The following is a 17,087-nucleotide window of genomic DNA, read 5'->3' as shown; positions in this document are numbered from 1 at the left end:
TGCCAAGGTGCCTTTGGTGCCTCAGGCTCTCCCTGGCCCAGCTCCCAGCACGGCACTCTGCCCTTGTGCCCGAGGCCTTCCCTGTGCTGGGGCTGGCCTGGGGCTTTTCCTGCAGCGGGACCTGCCCTGCTCATGGCACAGGAAAGGCAGTTCCTGCTGCAGCAGGAGGCGCTGCCTGCAATGGGCTCCAACAACTCCAGCAAGGCCCTGTTTGCAAAGCCCCCAGTGGGAAATGAAGTGAGGAGAGTCACGCTGCTTTTGGGGTGAATAATGCTGAAAGCAGCCTGACTCCTCCATCCCAAAGTTCCCCATCCTCAGAAGGAGCTGAAGCTGTGGCAGGGCTGGAAAAATCCCCAGAGAAAGGAACAACCAAGTGACACCACTGAGAGCTTCTGCAGAGCTGCTGAGCTGGCACAGCCTGGGCACACCTGACTGACAGGGCAGCACTCCAGACTAGAAAAGCCCCGTCCCAAATTGTAACAGCAGCATCTCCTGACATTTCTGTTCTTGGGGGGGTGTGGAGATTCCTCCCTGCAGTGGGGACACCCCTCAAGGTCCAGGCTGAGCCAAAGGCATTTTCCCACAGTCACTGGTCTTGGGGAATGACATCAATCTCTCCTTAATAACTGCTTCTTTTTCTTTAATGCAGTTGCTTTGAAATCACTTCTGAGTGCTTAATAGAATAGAATAGAATAGAATAGAATAACATATAACATAAAATGTTACAGCTCTTATACCATGGAGTAAATATTTCTGATTAAGATAATTTTGTCTAATCATTACCAAAAGAGATAATATATATTTATATAAATATATCTGCTTTGTCATCCTTAATCCTCTGGGACAAATTCTATAAAGGTTTCATTCCACCTTGATAATTCTTTACACACAAACTTTCGAAAAGTCTGAAGCTGGGATTGGAACCAGCTGCACCAAGGCTCCTCTCACAGAAAGAGTTTAGAAGGCCTGGAGGTCCTTGGGGGTATTTAGGGATCTTTGGGGGTTATTTGGGCTCATTTTGCACCTGATGACCCAACAGGAGCTTCTCCAAAAATTTTGCCTGAAGCTCCCACTCTGCCCATGACAGGAACCCCTGTGAGTGTCTGGGACATCCCAGCTCTTGGGCAGCCTGGGGACTCCTGGGGTGTCACCGTGGAGTCCCTGTGAGTGCCTGTGACAGATCAGTGCATGAGCAGCCCGAGGTCCCCTGGGATGTCACCATGGAATGGCTGTGACTGCCTCTGAGCACACAGCTCTGTACCATCCCCAGAAACCCCTGGGAGGGCTCCATGAAGCCCCTGTCTCTGCCTATGACATTCCAGCTCCTGAACAGCCTGGAGACTCTTGGAATGTCCCCAAGGAACCTCTCTGAGGGCCTGTGACAAACCTGATCCTTAGCAGGCAACCATCCCCAGCCTCCTGTTGCTATGGTCAGTTTCCATGGCAACCACCCCCAGCCCCTGTTGCTATGGTCAGTTTCCATGGCAACCATCCCCAGCCCCCTGTTGCTATGGTCAGTTTCCATGGCAACCATCCCCAGCCCCTGTTGCTATGCTCAGTCTCTCGGCAGCTCCATGGAGACCCCATGTCAGGGGTGGTTGCCATGGACACCAGCTCAGGCCTGCAGCCAGAGCCCGTTGCCATGGCAACCATTGCCAGTCCCATCCCCAGGGTCACGGGATCCCAGATCCACAGAATTGGCTGAGCTGGGAGGGACCCATCAGCATCCTCGAGTCCAACTGCTGGCCCTGCCCAGGACACCCCAGCAATGCCAGCCTGGGCCCGGCAGCGCTGTCCAAACGCTGCTGGAGCTCAGGGAGCCCTGGAGCTGTGACCCTTCCCTGGGGAGCCTGGGCAGGGCCCCAGCAGCCTCTGGGGAAAAACCTTTTCCTGAGATCCACCCTAAGCCTGCCCCGACTCAGCTGCAGCCGTTCCCTCCAGTGCTGTCCCTGGGCACCAGAGGGAAGAGGTTCCCACAGCCCCAGCCAGGGACTCGCTCCCAAGGCTGCTGCCATGGCCACCAGGGATGGGACCAGCTGGGATGCTCGGTTTCCACGGGCTGGGATTTAGGATGGGGATTCCCCAATTTCCTGCTCTTGCTGAAACCGCACTGCCGCTCGCTGCCCTCCTGCCTCCCATGGAAAGTACCAAAGGCAAAGATCCTGGGCTGGGATAAGAACAATTTACTGGGAAGAGAAATGAGGTAAGGAACAAACAGGAACAGAAACAATATTGATAACAAAAGGGATAAGAAACAGAATTAACAAGGAAAAGTACAACACAACTGCCTGGCTCTTCCCAGCCACAATTTCCTCCTGCCTGAAAAGAACATCCTTCTCCTCAGGGGAAAGAGAGAGAGAGAGTCCTTTTGCTGGCCTGGCAATGACCTGAGGTGGGAGTGAGTGTAATGACACAGCCATGGCCAGATCCTCATCTTCTTCGACCACTCATCATGTCATTGGCAGAGGAAGGAAAAGGGACAGGTGTCTTCCAAGCATGGATCACAGGGAACATGGATCACCAGGGCCCTTCCAAACGTGGATCCTCCATTGGGGGATGAAGTTGGAGCAGTGCACAAAGCTCCAACTGCATTTGGGGCATTTGCAGGGCTTCTCTTATTGGTGCCTCTGTTGGTGTCTGGTCAAGTCAGAGCTCTGGGTGAAGCTCTTCCCACACTAGGGACACTCATCAGGCCTCTCCCCAGTGCGGATGCGCCGGTGGGTGATGAGGGTGAAGTTGTGCTTGAAGCCCTTCATGCAGTCAGGGCAGTGGAAGGGCCTCTCCTCGGTGTGAATCTGCTGGTGCCGGAGGAAATCGCAGCTGGTGTGAAACCTCTTTGAACTAAGAACACTTATAGCGCCTCTCCCCAGTGTGGATGCATTGGTGGGTCAAAAGGGTGGATCTGTAGCTGAAGCCCTTCCCACATTCCCCACACTCGTAGGCCCATTCCCCACTGTGGATCATCTGGTGGCAGATCAGGTCAGAGCTCTGCCTGAAGCTCTTCCCACACTCCAAGCACTTGTAGGGCTTCTTCCCATCATTAAGCTGCTCATGGACCACAAGCTCCGAGCTCTGGCTGAAGCTCTGTCCACCTTCCTGGCACAGGCTGGGTCTTTCCTCCTCAGAGCACCCTGGGATGGCTTTGCAGCCCCTCCTCCTGCGGGATCTCTGGGGCTTTTCCTCCCTGTTGGATTCCTGCGCCATGGAAGGTGAATCTGGGCGAGAGTCTAATCCAGAATTACAAGTTTAAAAGAGAATTAAGATCAAGGCAATGAGACAGAAACACTGGCTGAAACTGACAGAGTCAGGATATAACCTGACACCCTCTTGGTCAGGGTGGTGGTAGCAGTCTGATCAAATGGTGGCTGCAGTCCTGTTGGAGTGATGAACGTGATTCTGTCAAGCAGTGATCCTGTAGAAGGGTCTGGTCTTCCTCTGAAGCTCCGGTGCTGGTTATGGAGCTCTTGTCCTCTGGGAATCCAGTGGGCAAGGTGCCCCTAGTGTTGGAAGCCTCAGCTTATATCCAGGTAGGAATGCTTGGTTCCTCCCCCTGGGCAGAGCATCCCACAATGGGATGATGGAATTTGATCAGTCCTGCAGTGACACTCCATGGCCCATTAACAGGAGATAGCCCCTGGAGGGCGTTATCAGGGGTGAGTCATGGGAGAGATCAAGAGCACTGCCCCGCCTGTTTATAGCAGTTTATGAAGATGGTGATTGCAAACATGCTTTTGGTTACATCTTACATTGCAACCTGAAACAGCGGGGCAATCCCTGCTCAGGGGGGTGAACACCACCGCCCTTACCCAAACTGGCTCAGGTGTAAAACCCCCACCCCGGGAAGGCCACACAATGTCACAATGTCACACTTGCCCTGCCCCAGGGGAGGTCTCTGTCCCTGCCCCTGCCTTGCTCTCCCCCCTTTTCTCTTTCTTTCCATCTCTCTGCCTCACATTCACTGTTCAAGAAAATCCACTTTGGATTTGGTCTCGTTAGCACCTTAATTGGGGCAGAGGCATCTCTCTAACAATTTTCTTAACCACATTGCCACAATATTTTGGCACAGTGAGTTCAGGGCACTGTTCTCTGACCCCAAGTGCCCTTGACAACAGCATGGCTCCCTCCTCTGAGGAGGTTTTGGTTCTCTCTGGAGCAACTCTTGGAAACATGGACACAGCTTTCTCTGAGCGACTTATGGGAGAACTGATGAGGAAAATGGCTGTTGTGGGTGGCCAATGCAAAGAAAATATTTTGTTGTCCTTCCTTGACCAGTTTGGTAAAATCACAGGAGGAAAGGGAGCAAATGATAGCAGCGAGACTGACAAGGTTCATTCACCCCACGGTGAGGAACACAAGGCTGCTAAAAGCCCCACAAGAAGCCCAGCTCAACTAGCTAAATTCCCAAATAAGCCGGGAATTCACAGGCTTGGGGCTTTGCCAAATGTGAGAATCATTTTTCTCCTTATCCCTCTCACCTTTGTGACAGCTACACAGAGCTTTCCCTTCCTTTTAATAATCTGTATTGAGCGGAATTTCCCTTTTTCTTTTATTGGAACCTGCCAGCAGCTGAGCTGGAGCTGTGCAGGAACCGATGAAACTTGGAATTGCCACAGAATTGCTTCTATTGTCAGTTTATTGAAGTCTGGGATTTGTTTGCATTTCCATCAGAAGTGACATGTGGGAAGAGCAAATATTCAGCAAAGTATTTTATGCAGAGTTAAGTTTGATTTTTGCCAAGTTTCTTTTGTCCAGTGCCCAGGGGATGCTCCAGGGGTCTCTGTGCCTCTCGCCCTGGGGGATGCTTGGCCAGGGCTTGGGGGATGTGCCCCTGTCACCCCTGGCCATTCCCCTGGGGGTGTCCCTGTCCCTGTCACCCCAGGCCATTCCCCAGGGGGTCTCCATCATTCTCACCCCAGGGAATGCTTGGGGGGTCTCCCTCCCTCTCATCCCTGTGCCAGGGGGTGCTCGGGGCAGTCTCTGTCCCTCTCAGCCCAGGGGATGCTCGGGGGTCTCTGTCCCTGTACCCGGAGGGATGCTCAGGGGGTCTCCATCCCTCTGGCCTCAGGGAATGCTTGTGCAGGGCTGGGGACCAGGGGCTCTGTGTCCCTCTCACCGCTGAGGGTGCTCGGGGCTGGGGGGGCTCTCCGACCTTCTCATCCCTGGGGAGGCCGGGGGGGTCTCTGTCCCTCTCAGCCCTGGTGGGACCCCACCCAAACAAAATTGGGGTCAGAGGGACAGAGACACCCCCAAAGCCCCAGAAGGGCTGAACGTGGGATTTGGTTTGGGGCCGAGGATTTAGGAAGGGGCTGGAATTGGGGCTGGGGTTGGGATTGGGTCTGGGGCTAGACAAGTCTGGGATTGGGATGGGATTAAATACAGAACTGTGAGGGTGTCTAAACATGGAGTGAGATTGAGACCAGGATCAGGGTCAGGTTTGGGATGGAGCACACCCAGAGTGGGACAGGGGGATGTCACTGCAGGATGTCCCTGGCATCATCCCAGCCCTCCTCAGGCACCTCCAAACATAGGGAGGAACTGGGTGCTCCAAGATCCAGGTGCTCCCATCCTGCCTCTCAATACCAGGCGAGCATTCCCTGAGGGCAGCCCTGCCTGTGACCCTTGGGGCTCTGGGATCAGCCCTCACATCCCTGTGGGAGCAGCTACAGATCGGATGAGAGATTCCCCCCCCCCCCCCTCTTTCCTGTGCAAAGATGAAGCCCAGCTGCCCTTGTCTTCTGGTGCCTCCTGCTCTCCTCAGCTGAGGCTGTCAAACTCCCCAGGAGCAGGAAAATCCCCATTCCCTGTTTCCTTGTGGCTGCAGCCTGGATCCTCCACCCAAAAGTAAGAACTTTCTGACAGACCTGCTGAATAACACAGGGAGAAGGTTTATGAGAAAGGGAGGAAAATGTGTTTTGATAGGAAATAAATTTGCAAATATTTTTTTTTCTGTCCCATACATTTTCTGTCAGTTGCAGCTCTGTTTCAGAGTGCAACCTTCTCAGCTGATTCTGTTTGTGCCCTCCTTTCTCTCCTGCCTTTCTTTGCCTGTTCTGTTTCTCTCTCAGTGTCTCCCTTGACCCAGGGCAGCTCCCACCAAAGACCCTGCCCTGATTTCATTCCCTGTCCAGCAGCTACAACCACCATGGGTGAAGTGATGAAGGCTGGCAGTGAAATGTCACTGTAGGATCTTGCTCCGCTTGGCTTTTGGCTCCTTCTTAAGGGCTTTGCCTTCATGGGCAGGAGGATCATTTCCTGTCTAGGAACTGGAATTCCAGCCCCGGGGAATGTGTGCTGTGGATCCCAGAGGGGCATTCCCGAGGCTGCCAGGGCGCTGCTCCTGCCGTGCCTGCCAAGGAGCTGTGCAGGGCCAGGGGACAAGGTCCAGCAGCTCTGTGGGCTCCCGGAGCACACAGCAAAGGTGGCTTTGCTGGACATTTCCCAGCACATTCCCGGCTAGAGCCAGAGGGAAGAAGGGAAGCGAGTCCGTGACAGAATCCCCGAACGATTGCGGTGGGAAGGGACCCTGCCCACTGGTTATGATTTCGTGAGGGAGAGACGCCTCTTGTCCAGTGAAGGTGCAAATGAGACCGTGCGAGTGAAACCTGCGGATTTGATTGAACTTGGATTGAACTGAACAAGAAATGGGGAGGAGAAAGGGAGAGAAAGAAATCGGGGAGAGGTCTCAGAGGGAGAGAAAGAAATAGGGAAGAGGTCTCTCGGAGAGAAAGGAATAGGAAAAAGTTCTCAGAGGGAGAGAAAGAAACAGGAAAAGGCTCCGGCCCGGCCTCCGCAGCTCCCAGGGACACCCGCCGGGCGCAGCGCCGTTCGCAGTTCCAGCCAATCAGAGAGCGCGCTGAACAATTCCCAGCCAACCAGAGCTCTTCTCGCCGATGACTCACCCGTTGCCAGGCGCACCCGCGGAGCCCCGCGGCCCCAGAGCGGAGTTCGGGGCTCGGGCCGGGGGCGCGGATCCGCACCGGGGGGCCCCGAGCCCCCTGCCCACCCCCGGGGCCGACCGGGGGCTGCCCCACCCAGCAGCCGGTGCTGCGGCGGCCGCGGGGCAGAGGGGCGGCCAAGGGGGGTCCGGGCTGGGAGCGGAGGGAATGCGGGAGGAAGAGGAGGGAGAGGAGCGGGAGCGGGAGAATCCCGCCGCTCGCAGCGCCCGCACGCTGGGGCTGCAGCACCCCCTGCCCCGGGAGCATCGCCCCCAGCCCCGAGCCGCAGGGGAGGGCCGAGGCCGAGCTCGCCCCGGCTCTGCCGAGGGGTCTCCGGGAGGATTTTTTTGGAGAGTGTTGGGAGGCGGCGGATCCCGGACTCGAGCCCCGGATATCTCCGGGCTCCCTACGAGGAGCTTTTTCGGGGGGAGAGGAGCCGCGATCGCCCCTCGGGAGGGTCCCGGGGGGTCCACGCGGGGCTGGCCCGGTACCGACGGGGCGGGCCATTGGTTTTGGGGATCCCCGTGAGAGCCGGGGCTGTGGGACGTGGGACCCCCGGGGCCGGGAGAGGGGAAGGGGCGATAGCGGAGCTGGGGACCCCCGGCAGCCCGGAGATGAGGCGGGGACGGGACCCCCTGACCCTGACCGGGGCGTGTCCTGGGGTGACTTCATGATGCTCGTACCCCATCGGTCTGTTTAGCCCCGAAATGAGTTCTGCACCTTTCAGGCCGGTTCTGAGAGCGAAGGAGAGGAGGAAGAAGCAGCAGATTGTTTTCAGAAACTGCTCTCACTCCTCCACATTCCGGCTCCTGGACTGCTGTGATGCCTTAAGGAGCTGGAACAGAGGCCAGAGGGAGTTAAGAGGAATAAAGTGGATTTTACTGAAGTGCCTTTCAAAGGCCACACTCGGGCAGTACCGGAGCCACAGTCGTGGCTCTGCCCGGATGGCTCCAAGATGGGAGCAAAAGAGGGCTTGGCCATGAGATCTCCCATTTTCATAAGTTTTAGTCCATTTGCATATAGGAGTTAACTGCCCAAGTAATAGCTTCAAATTATGAAGTTTCATCCTCCTTGCTTGCTTGCTCATCCTCTTTTCCTATTGTTTATGCTTTGGCCCTGAAGTTTGAAGAGATTGTCCTTGAGTCTCCAGCTGGAACAGGATTGTTTTGTCCTCACCACTCTGTGAAAAGATCCCAGGAACACTTAATATAAAGCTAAAAGCTGCACACCAAAACAGAACAGAACAACTTAAAACCTAAGATATCAGTTGTCTGTGGATGGACATACAGAGGGACAGAGGCAAGACACCTTTGCTTTTAGTTACTTTTTAGCTCGCTGAGGCAGAGAAGTTCCCTGGACTGTGATTTTTCTTTTTTCTTGGAGCTGTTTAAAGCTCCTCTGGACTGAACACCCAGAGAGCACCGGCAGCTCGCACCTGTGGCCACCTGGCTGGGCCTGGGCCAGGGCATTTCCAGCCCTGGAGGGACTGATTAGAGACTGATAAGAGACTGATAAGAGACTGATAAGAGACTGAGTGAGCCGAGCTACAGCCCACTGAGGGACTTTGTGAGTTTGTCATCTCTTTTGGAGCGGCAGGAGGTTGTATTGTTTAATATTGTTCATTTTTTGTGCTAGTGAATTCTTTGCTTGTAAAATAAACAGGTTTTTTCTACTTTTCTGCAAGGAAATATTTTCCCAATCTGGTTGGGGTAGGGGCTGCTGGAATTTCCTTTCTAGAAGAAACCCCTTTTGGAAGTTTTCTCCCAAATTTGCCCTAAAGCAGGAGAGGGTGGTGGGAAGAGAGGGGAGCCCCAAGTGCCTGGATGGAGAGGCTGGAGAGGATGGAGAGGGGGACTCTGGGACCCCAAAATCCCCCAGTGTCCCTAAGCAGGACCCTGGAGAGGGATGATCTCCCAGACACATGGGATCCCCAGCAACCGTGAAATGGGACCACCAGAACCCCAGAGGGATGAGACTGGAAATGGAACACTCCTGGTGGCTTTTTTTTTGATTCATTCTTGATTTTTGAAGGTTTTTATGGACATCAGGTGACTTCTAGAGATGGACTTGGCCAGAGGGACCTTCAAACTCAACATGCTCATCCCTTGCTTTTCCTCCTAAAACAGGATTTCCCATTCCCAAACCTTCGCCAGATGGAGGAGGAGGCTGCAAAGAAGACGAAGATTCCTTGGGACACCCAGGCAGGTGAGGAGGAAGTCAGTGCCCCTTTCCCCCTCTCTCCTGCTCCATCTCCCAGCCCAGCATGGCCCCCGGCTGCAGGACAACCCTGCTGCCAACACCGTCCTGCCGGGGATGCCCTGGGAGGATCTCCTTCCCCTTCCCTCTGGCACGGTGGCAAATCCCATCCTCTCCTTGTCCTTCCTCCCCCAGACAAGGAGCTGAGGATGGAGACCAGGGAGGACAAATCCCCACAGCAGAACCTCGTGGAAGAGGCTGTTTTGAGCGGCTCCTCAGTGCAGGAATCCAACAGGGAGGAAAAGCCCCAGAGATCCTGCAGGACGAGGAGCTCCAAACTCAGCCCAGGGTGCTCTGAGGAGGAAAGACCCAGCCTGTGCCAGGAAGGTGGAGAGAGCTTCAGCCAGAGCTCAGAGCTGGAGGTTCATGAGCAGCTTCCTGACAGGGAGATGCCCCATGAGTGCTTGGAGTGTGGGAAGAGCTTCAGGAAGAGTTTCAACCTGATCTGCCACCAGAGGATCCACACTGGGGAGCGGCCCTACGAGTGTGGGGAATGTGGGAAGGGCTTCAGCCACAGGTCCGACCTGATTGTCCACCAGAGGTTCCACACTGGGGAGAGGCCCTACGAGTGCCCCAGCTGTGGGAAGAGGTTTCACACCAGCTCCCATCTCCTTGTACATGAGCGGATTCACACACAGGAGAGGCCCTTCCACTGCCCCGACTGCGGGATGGGCTTCAGGCACAACTCCACCCTCGTCACCCACCGGCGCATCCACACTGGGGAGAGGCCCTACGAGTGTCCCCAGTGTGGGAAGAGCTTCTCAGACCGCTCATTCTTTACCCGTCACCAACGGAGGCACCGGTAAGGGAAGCCCTGCAAGAGCCTCGACTGCAGGAAGAGCTTCATGCACTGCCCTAACTCCATCCCCATCGGGGGACCCACATTGAGAAGTGCCCTGGTGAACCACTTTCCCAGTGAAACACGCTGGGAAGTGGCTGGTGTTCCTTTTATTTTGCCTCTAATTATCATTTGATTTATCTTACTCCCTACAAAACAAAGAAAATTGGGGTAAAAATCTACCAATTCATCAAAGGCATCTAAAGCCTCACATTTTACTTGTGTTTTGGGGGAATCTTGGATTCTCGGAGATATCTGGGAGGATATGGGAGGGGTTGGGGGATATTTGATTTAGCTGTCTTTATTTCTTGGCACTCCAAAAGATGAGAGGGATTGATCTGTCAGCTCAAAACTGCTCAATGCCACTGAAAACTACTCAATGCCACCCCAAAATTACTTGATTCCAGAGCCCTCAGGGTGGAATGGGGTTGGAAAGGGACTGGGCAAGGTGAGATGTAAATCAGGAGGGGTCAGATGAGCATTGGGTGGAGCAGGGTGGCTGGGATGAGGTTTGGGAGGTGTGAAATGGGAGAAGTAATGCTTGGGAAGGGGGTGTTGATGTCCAGGAGGGGTGGAATGGGTTGGACTTGGGACTGGGAAGGTGGGCTGGGGTCTGGAATGAGACAGTCAAAGTCTGGGGATGAGGAAGGGAGGGGGAGTCCAATACTGAGTGAGTTTTTGGGTAGTCCACGTTCATGAAGAGATGCTGGGGTATCTCACGTTTCTGAGGCGGTTTTGGGGCACTCCCCAGGTTTTGGGCAATTTCCTGAGAGCAGCTGCATGGAGCCCCATTGCCAGGGGTGGTTGCCTTGGGCATGATCTCAGCACTGTAGCCAGAGTCCATTGCCTCAGCGCTGGAGAGCAGAGAAATGATGAACAGCCCCAGACATCTCCAGTGTGTGTTTGTGTAGGCCTGTGAGCTTACTGGGGAGAGAGAAACAGCAATCCCCTGGAGAGATGCACCTCAGGCTCTGGGCATTCCTCACAGCTCAGGGTGAGGAAAAAAGCTTCCCCCATGGTGCTCTGCAGCACTATGTTAATTTGTCCCAGTTCTGTCCTCTGTATTTGCCTGTTGGCCTTTCCTACCCCTTGTACCTCCATACGTTCATGATGTAGAGAGTTCTCCCTTCCCTGTCTTCCCTTTAGTTTATGTCCCTGCCTATCCACCCTGGCACTCCCTGTAAGTCCCTTTCCTTGTGTACCACCCTAAACCCTTAGATCCTGGTGCTCTTCTCCACCCCCTCTTTTCCTGTATTTATACCCTAAACCATCCTTGGTTTTTGTCCTTAACCCCTGGAGCATTAGACCCAAATAAAACCTTGTTAGAACTCCATGCCTGGACGCTCCTGTGTCTCCACTGCCGAGCAGCTCTGTGTGTGTGTGTGTCTGTCTGTGTGTCTGTCTGTGTGTGTGTCTGTGTGTCTGTGTGTCTGTGATTGTGCTGGCGCTCTCGTGGCTCCTGCCTGTAAGCACAAATCACTCTTGGGAAAAGTTGCATCAACGAGCACCACAGACCACAACCAAGAGGGGACCAAGAGGCCACTGTGACACTGTGGAACCAAGGAGAGCATTGCTGCACTGCCAGACCTCATGGAACCAAGGATTCATTGTGACACTGCAGGGCCCAAGGATCCAAAGGACTTTGTGACATGAAGGAGTCCCATGGAACCAAAGGGACATTGTGACACTTGGAGGCCTCATGGAATCATGGAGAGCATTGGGACACTCTGGGGCCTCATGGAACCCTGGTGACACCAAGTTGTCTGGGAGTGTTGATCTGCTGGAGGGTAGGAGGGCTCTGCACAGGGACCTGGACAGGCTGGATCCAGGGACCAAATCCAACAAGGTGAGGTTTAACAAGTCCCAGTGCCAGGTCCTGCACTTTGGCCACAACAACCCCTGCAGCAACACAGGCTGGGGACAGAGTGGCTGGAGAGCAGCCAGGCAGAAAGGGAGCTGCAGGGACTGCTGGACAGCAGGCTGGACATGAGCCAGCAGTGTGCCCAAGGGGCCAAGAAGGCCAATGGCTCCTGGCCTGGATCAGGAATGGTGTGGCCAGCAGGAGCAGGGCAGTGAATCTTGCCCTGTGCTGGGCACTGCTTGGGCAGCACCTCGAGTGCTGTGTCCAGTTCTGGGCCCCCCAATTTAGGAAGGACATGGAGGGGCTGGAGCGTGTCCAGAGAAGGGCAACCAGGCTGGGGAGGGGTCTGGGGCACAAGTCCTGTGAGGAGTGGCTGAGGGAGCTGCTGTGGTTGTTTATCCTGGAGAGGAGGAGGCTCAGGGGCAACAAGGCAGTGTCAGGGCACAGGTTGGACTTGATGATCTCCAAGGACTTTTCCAACCTTGCTGATTCTGGGATTCTCTGTAAGCACCGTTGGAGCAGTGTCAGGATGAGCCCTGGGCCTCCTGTTCAGAAGCTCCAGCAGCCCAGGTGCCTCAGCTTCTCCTGCCAGCCCCAAAGCCCATCCTGTCAGTCCTGCAGAGCCTCTGCAGCTCCTCCTCACTGCCCAGAACAGGGAGCCCCACAGGCAGACACAGCAGCCCAGATGGGCCTCCCTGGCCTGGGGTGCCTCTGGCAAAGGAGCAGCATGGGGCACTGCAGGAGCCTGCAGACAATTGCTGCAGCACTTGGAGGATGATCCTGCTCCCCAAGGGCCGTTCCCATGGGGCCAAGTCAGGAACTGCAATGGGGAGTGGGGCCAGAGAGGAAAGGGCAAACAGGGATGGGCTGTTTGCAGGCCAGGGAACAGGGCTGGCAAAGAGGAACTAATTTGGACAAGGGAAGAGTAAAGAAAGCAAAGGTGAAGCAAAGGCAATGCTCAGGGCAGTCTGGGGGTGTCTGCCAGGCAGCCCTGGCTCTGAGCAACAGCATCTGCAGTGGGATAGGATACTCCCAGCTGATGGGAACAAACTTTCTGGCTGACTGCAGAGGCCAGGACAAAGCTGAGTGGTTTCCCTGGTGTCCCTCAGTCCTTGCTGGCCCCAGGGGCTGATGGCATTTGTGCTCCCTCAGGTTGATGTCCCCACAGCAACAGCATGGGGGTGCTCCCGCCTGCTGTGTGCAATGCAAACAGGGGCTCCTGAGCCAGTGCTGCCGTGCCTGTGCCTGCAAGGATGCGGCACCTCTGTGAGCTGGGGGAGAGGCCAGGGCTGCAGAGGGGGGATGGTGTTGGCAGCTCCATGAGGACGCTCTGGGACGCTGCCCTGGGCTGTCCAGCGCATTGGGGATGGATCAGCCCCTGCTCTGCTGCTCCTTCCCGTCTCCCCCAGGGCCCTTGCAGAGCACCAGCCATGCTGTTTGCCCCCAGCCTGCCCACGGCCACCCTGGGGCTGCTCACGGGGGTTTTCTGTGCTGAGCATTGGCCTGGGTGTGTTCTTGAGAGAGCCTGGGCAAGGAGGCTGCAGCCCCCAGGCCCTGGCCTGAGGCGTCAGCGCTGCCCCAGCAGTGCCCATGGCCTGTCCCTGCTGCAGCCCTGGCACTGCCACCCCCAGCACTGTGCCCGGCCCCGAGAGCACTCAGGCCCTACAGCAACACCAGGGCCACCAGGGCAGCGGGGCAGGGCCACGGCAGCAGCACTGGCAACACCAAGTGCTGCTGCTGCTGCTGGGCACAGCTGCTGGGCCAGCACTGATCTGCCCCCAGCTCTGCACATAGACATTGCTGCTGCAGCTCCAGAGAAGGCAACCAAAGGGCATCTCTGCAGAAAACTTTGCTGGGACATCCTTTAGTTCCTTTAAAGACACTAAGTGCGTACCCCCGTCATTGTCATAGTCTGTGGCCACAGAGAAGGCAGAGAGAAACAAAATGAGAAATGGCACAAACCATGACATTGCTTTGTGGATAATAATTAAAAAAGCTAAAACAAAGGGGAAATGACCCACAATCAAGCCAACAAGATGTATCAAAGATGACTTTTATTGCAAGTGATTTATAGGAATTGGCTAGCAGTTTAATCTTCCTGAAACCATCCAATCATCAGTGTCCACACTGCAACCTTGAGCTCCTGGTTCCTCAGGCTGTAGATGAGGGGGTTCAGGGCTGGAGGCACCACCGAGTACAGAACCGACACCACCAGATCCAGGGATGGGGAGGACATGGAGGGGGGCTTCAGGTAGGCAAACACTGCAGTGCTGAGGAACAGAGAGACCACGGCCAGGTGAGGGAGGCAGGTGGAAAAGGCTTTGTGCCGTCCCTGCTCAGAGGGGATCCTCAGCACGACCCTGAAGATCTGCACATAGGAGAAAACTATGAACACAAAACAACCAAATGCTAAACAGGAGCTAACAGCAACGAGCCCCAGTTCCCTGAGATAGGATTTGGAGCAGGAGAGCTTGAGGATATGTGGGATTTCACAGAAGAACTGGCCCAGGGCATTGCCATGGCACAGGGGCAGGGAAAATGTATTGGCCGTGTGCAGCAGTGAATAGAGAAAGCCAGTGGCCCAGGCAGCTGCTGCCATGTGGGCACAAGCTCTGCTGCCCAGCAGGGTCCCGTAGTGCAGGGGTTTGCAGATGGACACATAGCGGTCGTAGCACATGATGGTCAGGAGAGAAATCTCTACTGAGATGAAGAACACAAAGAAAAAGAGCTGAGCAGCACATCCTGTGTAGGAGATGGTGCTGGTGTCCCAGAGGGAATTGTGCATGGCTTTGGGGACAGTGGTGCAGATGGAGCCCAGGTCAGTGAGGGCCAGGTTGAGCAGGAAGAAGAACATGGGCGTGTGCAGGTGCTGGCCGCAGGCTACGGCGCTGATGATGAGGCCGTTGCCCAGGAGGGCAGCCAGGGAGATGCCCAGCAAGAGGCAGAAGTGCAGCAGCTGCAGCTGCCGCGTGTCTGCCAGTGCCAGCAGGAGGAAGTGGCTGATGGAGCTGCTGTTGGACATCTGCTGTGCCTTGGCATGGGGATCTGTAAGAAAAGTAATCATGGAATAGTTGGGTATGGAGAGGACTTTAAATATCCCAGCACATCTCGGGGGCACTTTCCCCCCACTGCCTGCCCAGGGCTCTGCTGCCTGGAGCTGTCCCTGCCAGCAGCTGCTTCCCTGTGCCCAGGGCTGGGCCCTGCCAGTGCTGCCAGAGCCCAGCCCAGCCCTCGGGGCTCAGCTCTGCCCTGCAGACCCCTCCCAGCTCTGGCACTGCCCATGGGCAGCTCTGGCTCTGCAGGCTCTGATGGCAATGTCAGAGCAACCCTGACGAGGCTTGAAATCAACACTGATGGTGCCTCTGAGGGGCCCTGGGCTGATTTCTGTTACTGCCTGGTTTATTCAGATCTGTGAGAATTTTTTTTAAATTTTCTTAACCTGAACTGGGAGATGAATATCTGTTGCTGTTGAGTAAGAAACAATACAGACTCACCAGAAGTATCTATATGAAGTTTCCCATCTGGGCAAACCAGAGATGCAGATTAAAAAAGCAGGATTTTCCATTTTTAAGCAATCACTGCCTTGCTGCGCTCCCTGTATAATCTACCTGGAAATGTTCTGCAGTTAAATATTCTGCTGATAGCAGCAAAGAAAATGCAGCTTACTCAACCACGTAAGGGGAAGAAATCCAAGCCTTAGCAGCTATTTCCATCCACCCACATCTCTTCCCCCAGTGCTGGGAGCAGGTCCCCGGGCCGGCTGAGAGCTGTCCCTGGCAGGCAGCAGAGTCCCTGCCCCAGCACAGCGCCCTGGGCTGCAGGAGCCTGCTCTGCAGGACAGCCCTGGGCACCCCTGGCTGCTCTGCACAAGAGACAATCAGAGAATGTACTCACAGGGTCTGTAGGCATTGGGATGTTCCAGCTGTAGGAGATCACTCCAGGAGCTGCAGCTGCATTGTTCTGCAGCCAGAGGTTCCTGTGCCAAGGGCTGGCAGGGATTCTGCCCCAGGCACTTCTCAGCACATTCCCAGCCCTGACTGATTGAAGCTCTCTGTGCCTCTGTGCTGTGCCCGGGCTGGCTGCAGGCAGTGCCCCAGCCCTGCTGGGCTGGCAGAAGAGCTGCTCAGCAAGAGAAATGTGCTTTTCAAGCTCTTCTTGGTTACCAGGAGCTGCCTCTGTGCCAGCAGCCCAGCCCAGCTCAGCAGCACAGCCACAGCACAAGGACTTTAATGACCCTCTGGGGCTTTGTGCTCAGGCCCTGAACATCAGTCCCTGAGAGGGAGCTGAAGAAACCTCTGCAGAACTCCAAGTCAGAATCCAGCTCCAAAGTTTCTTTCACTTTTAATGGGTCCCAGTGAGGGACACAACTGAGAAAGTGTCCCCAGGCCCCAGGCAGAGCAGAGAACTGCAGGCAGTGATGACAGGTGGGGACAGAGAAGCCAAGTCTTGGCGCTGGGGCACAGCAGGGTCTGTGCCACCAAGGGCTGCCAGGAGATACCTTGTCCTGAGGCACTGGGGCCTCCTGGCACAGCCCCAGCCAGCCTGGCCACTGGCAGCCCCTGGTCCTGCCCTCAGCATCCCCCCCTAGCCCACATGCCAGTGGCCTCAAGGATCTGCTGGAAGGAGTCCCTGGGGAGCCTTGCTCAGCAATGGCCCTGGGGGCTCCTTCATGCTCCCAGGGACTGCAGGCTTTTCAAAGGACTTTGGCTTTGGCTTTTGCCTTGGAGTCTCTGAGAGGTTTGTGCAATCATGGCCTCCAATGATCTGCTGTAATTAGTCCCTGGAGAGGCTTTGTCAGTAACAACACTCAGTGGGGCTTATTAATGCTTCCAGGTACTTCAGTTATTTTAAGGTACTTGGTGTTTCCCTTTTGATCCAGACTCTGTGAGAGGTTTGTGCAATCATGGCCCCAATTATCTGCTTTAACGAGTCCCTTGAGAGCTTTGCACTGACACTCAGTGCAGCTCATTAATGTTTTTGAGATACTCAAGATTTTTAAGGTACTTTGGATTTTCCTTTCTACACTGAGGCTCTGAGAGGCTTTTTTATTCATCCTGGCCTCCAATTTTCTCCTCCAAGGTGTCCATAAGGGGCCTGTGTTGGGGATGGACCTCAGTGGGGCCCATTCATGCCTCAAGACACTTTGGGAGTTTCCTCTGACTTTTACTGCTGGAAAAGTTTGTGCAAACTCCTCTCA

General features: G+C 55.2%; 2 protein-coding genes across 5 annotated transcripts; one reads left to right on the top strand and one right to left on the bottom strand.

Annotated features, from left to right (window-relative positions):
* Positions 1-6,945: 6,945 nt before the first annotated feature.
* LOC119696372 (zinc finger protein 239-like) lies at positions 6,946-10,258 on the top strand. Of its 4 annotated transcripts, none has more exons than XM_038126085.1 (4): positions 6,946-7,081; positions 8,058-8,195; positions 9,062-9,140; positions 9,327-10,258. In XM_038126085.1, exons 3-4 carry the CDS (start codon positions 9,089-9,091, stop codon positions 9,995-9,997), a joined length of 723 nt encoding a protein of 240 aa, XP_037982013.1. In that variant the 5' UTR covers positions 6,946-7,081; positions 8,058-8,195; positions 9,062-9,088; the 3' UTR covers positions 9,998-10,258. The 4 variants fall into 4 exon arrangements, with proteins under 4 accessions (XP_037982013.1, XP_037982011.1, XP_037982012.1 ...); XM_038126083.1 differs by having other exon boundaries at positions 6,946-7,422; XM_038126084.1 differs by having other exon boundaries at positions 6,947-7,041.
* Positions 10,259-13,979: 3,721 nt separating this feature from the next.
* On the bottom strand, positions 13,980-14,927 carry LOC119696259 (olfactory receptor 14J1-like). The gene has a single exon (XM_038125983.1). The coding sequence runs from the start codon at positions 14,910-14,912 to the stop codon at positions 13,980-13,982; it is 933 nt and encodes a 310-aa protein (XP_037981911.1). The 5' UTR covers positions 14,913-14,927.
* Between the last annotated feature and the right edge of the window lie 2,160 nt (positions 14,928-17,087).

Source organism: Motacilla alba, unplaced genomic scaffold (genome assembly GCF_015832195.1).
Source record: "Motacilla alba alba isolate MOTALB_02 unplaced genomic scaffold, Motacilla_alba_V1.0_pri HiC_scaffold_28, whole genome shotgun sequence".
Taxonomy (NCBI): domain Eukaryota; kingdom Metazoa; phylum Chordata; class Aves; order Passeriformes; family Motacillidae; genus Motacilla; species Motacilla alba.
This window is presented reverse-complemented; position numbering and strand designations above follow the sequence as displayed.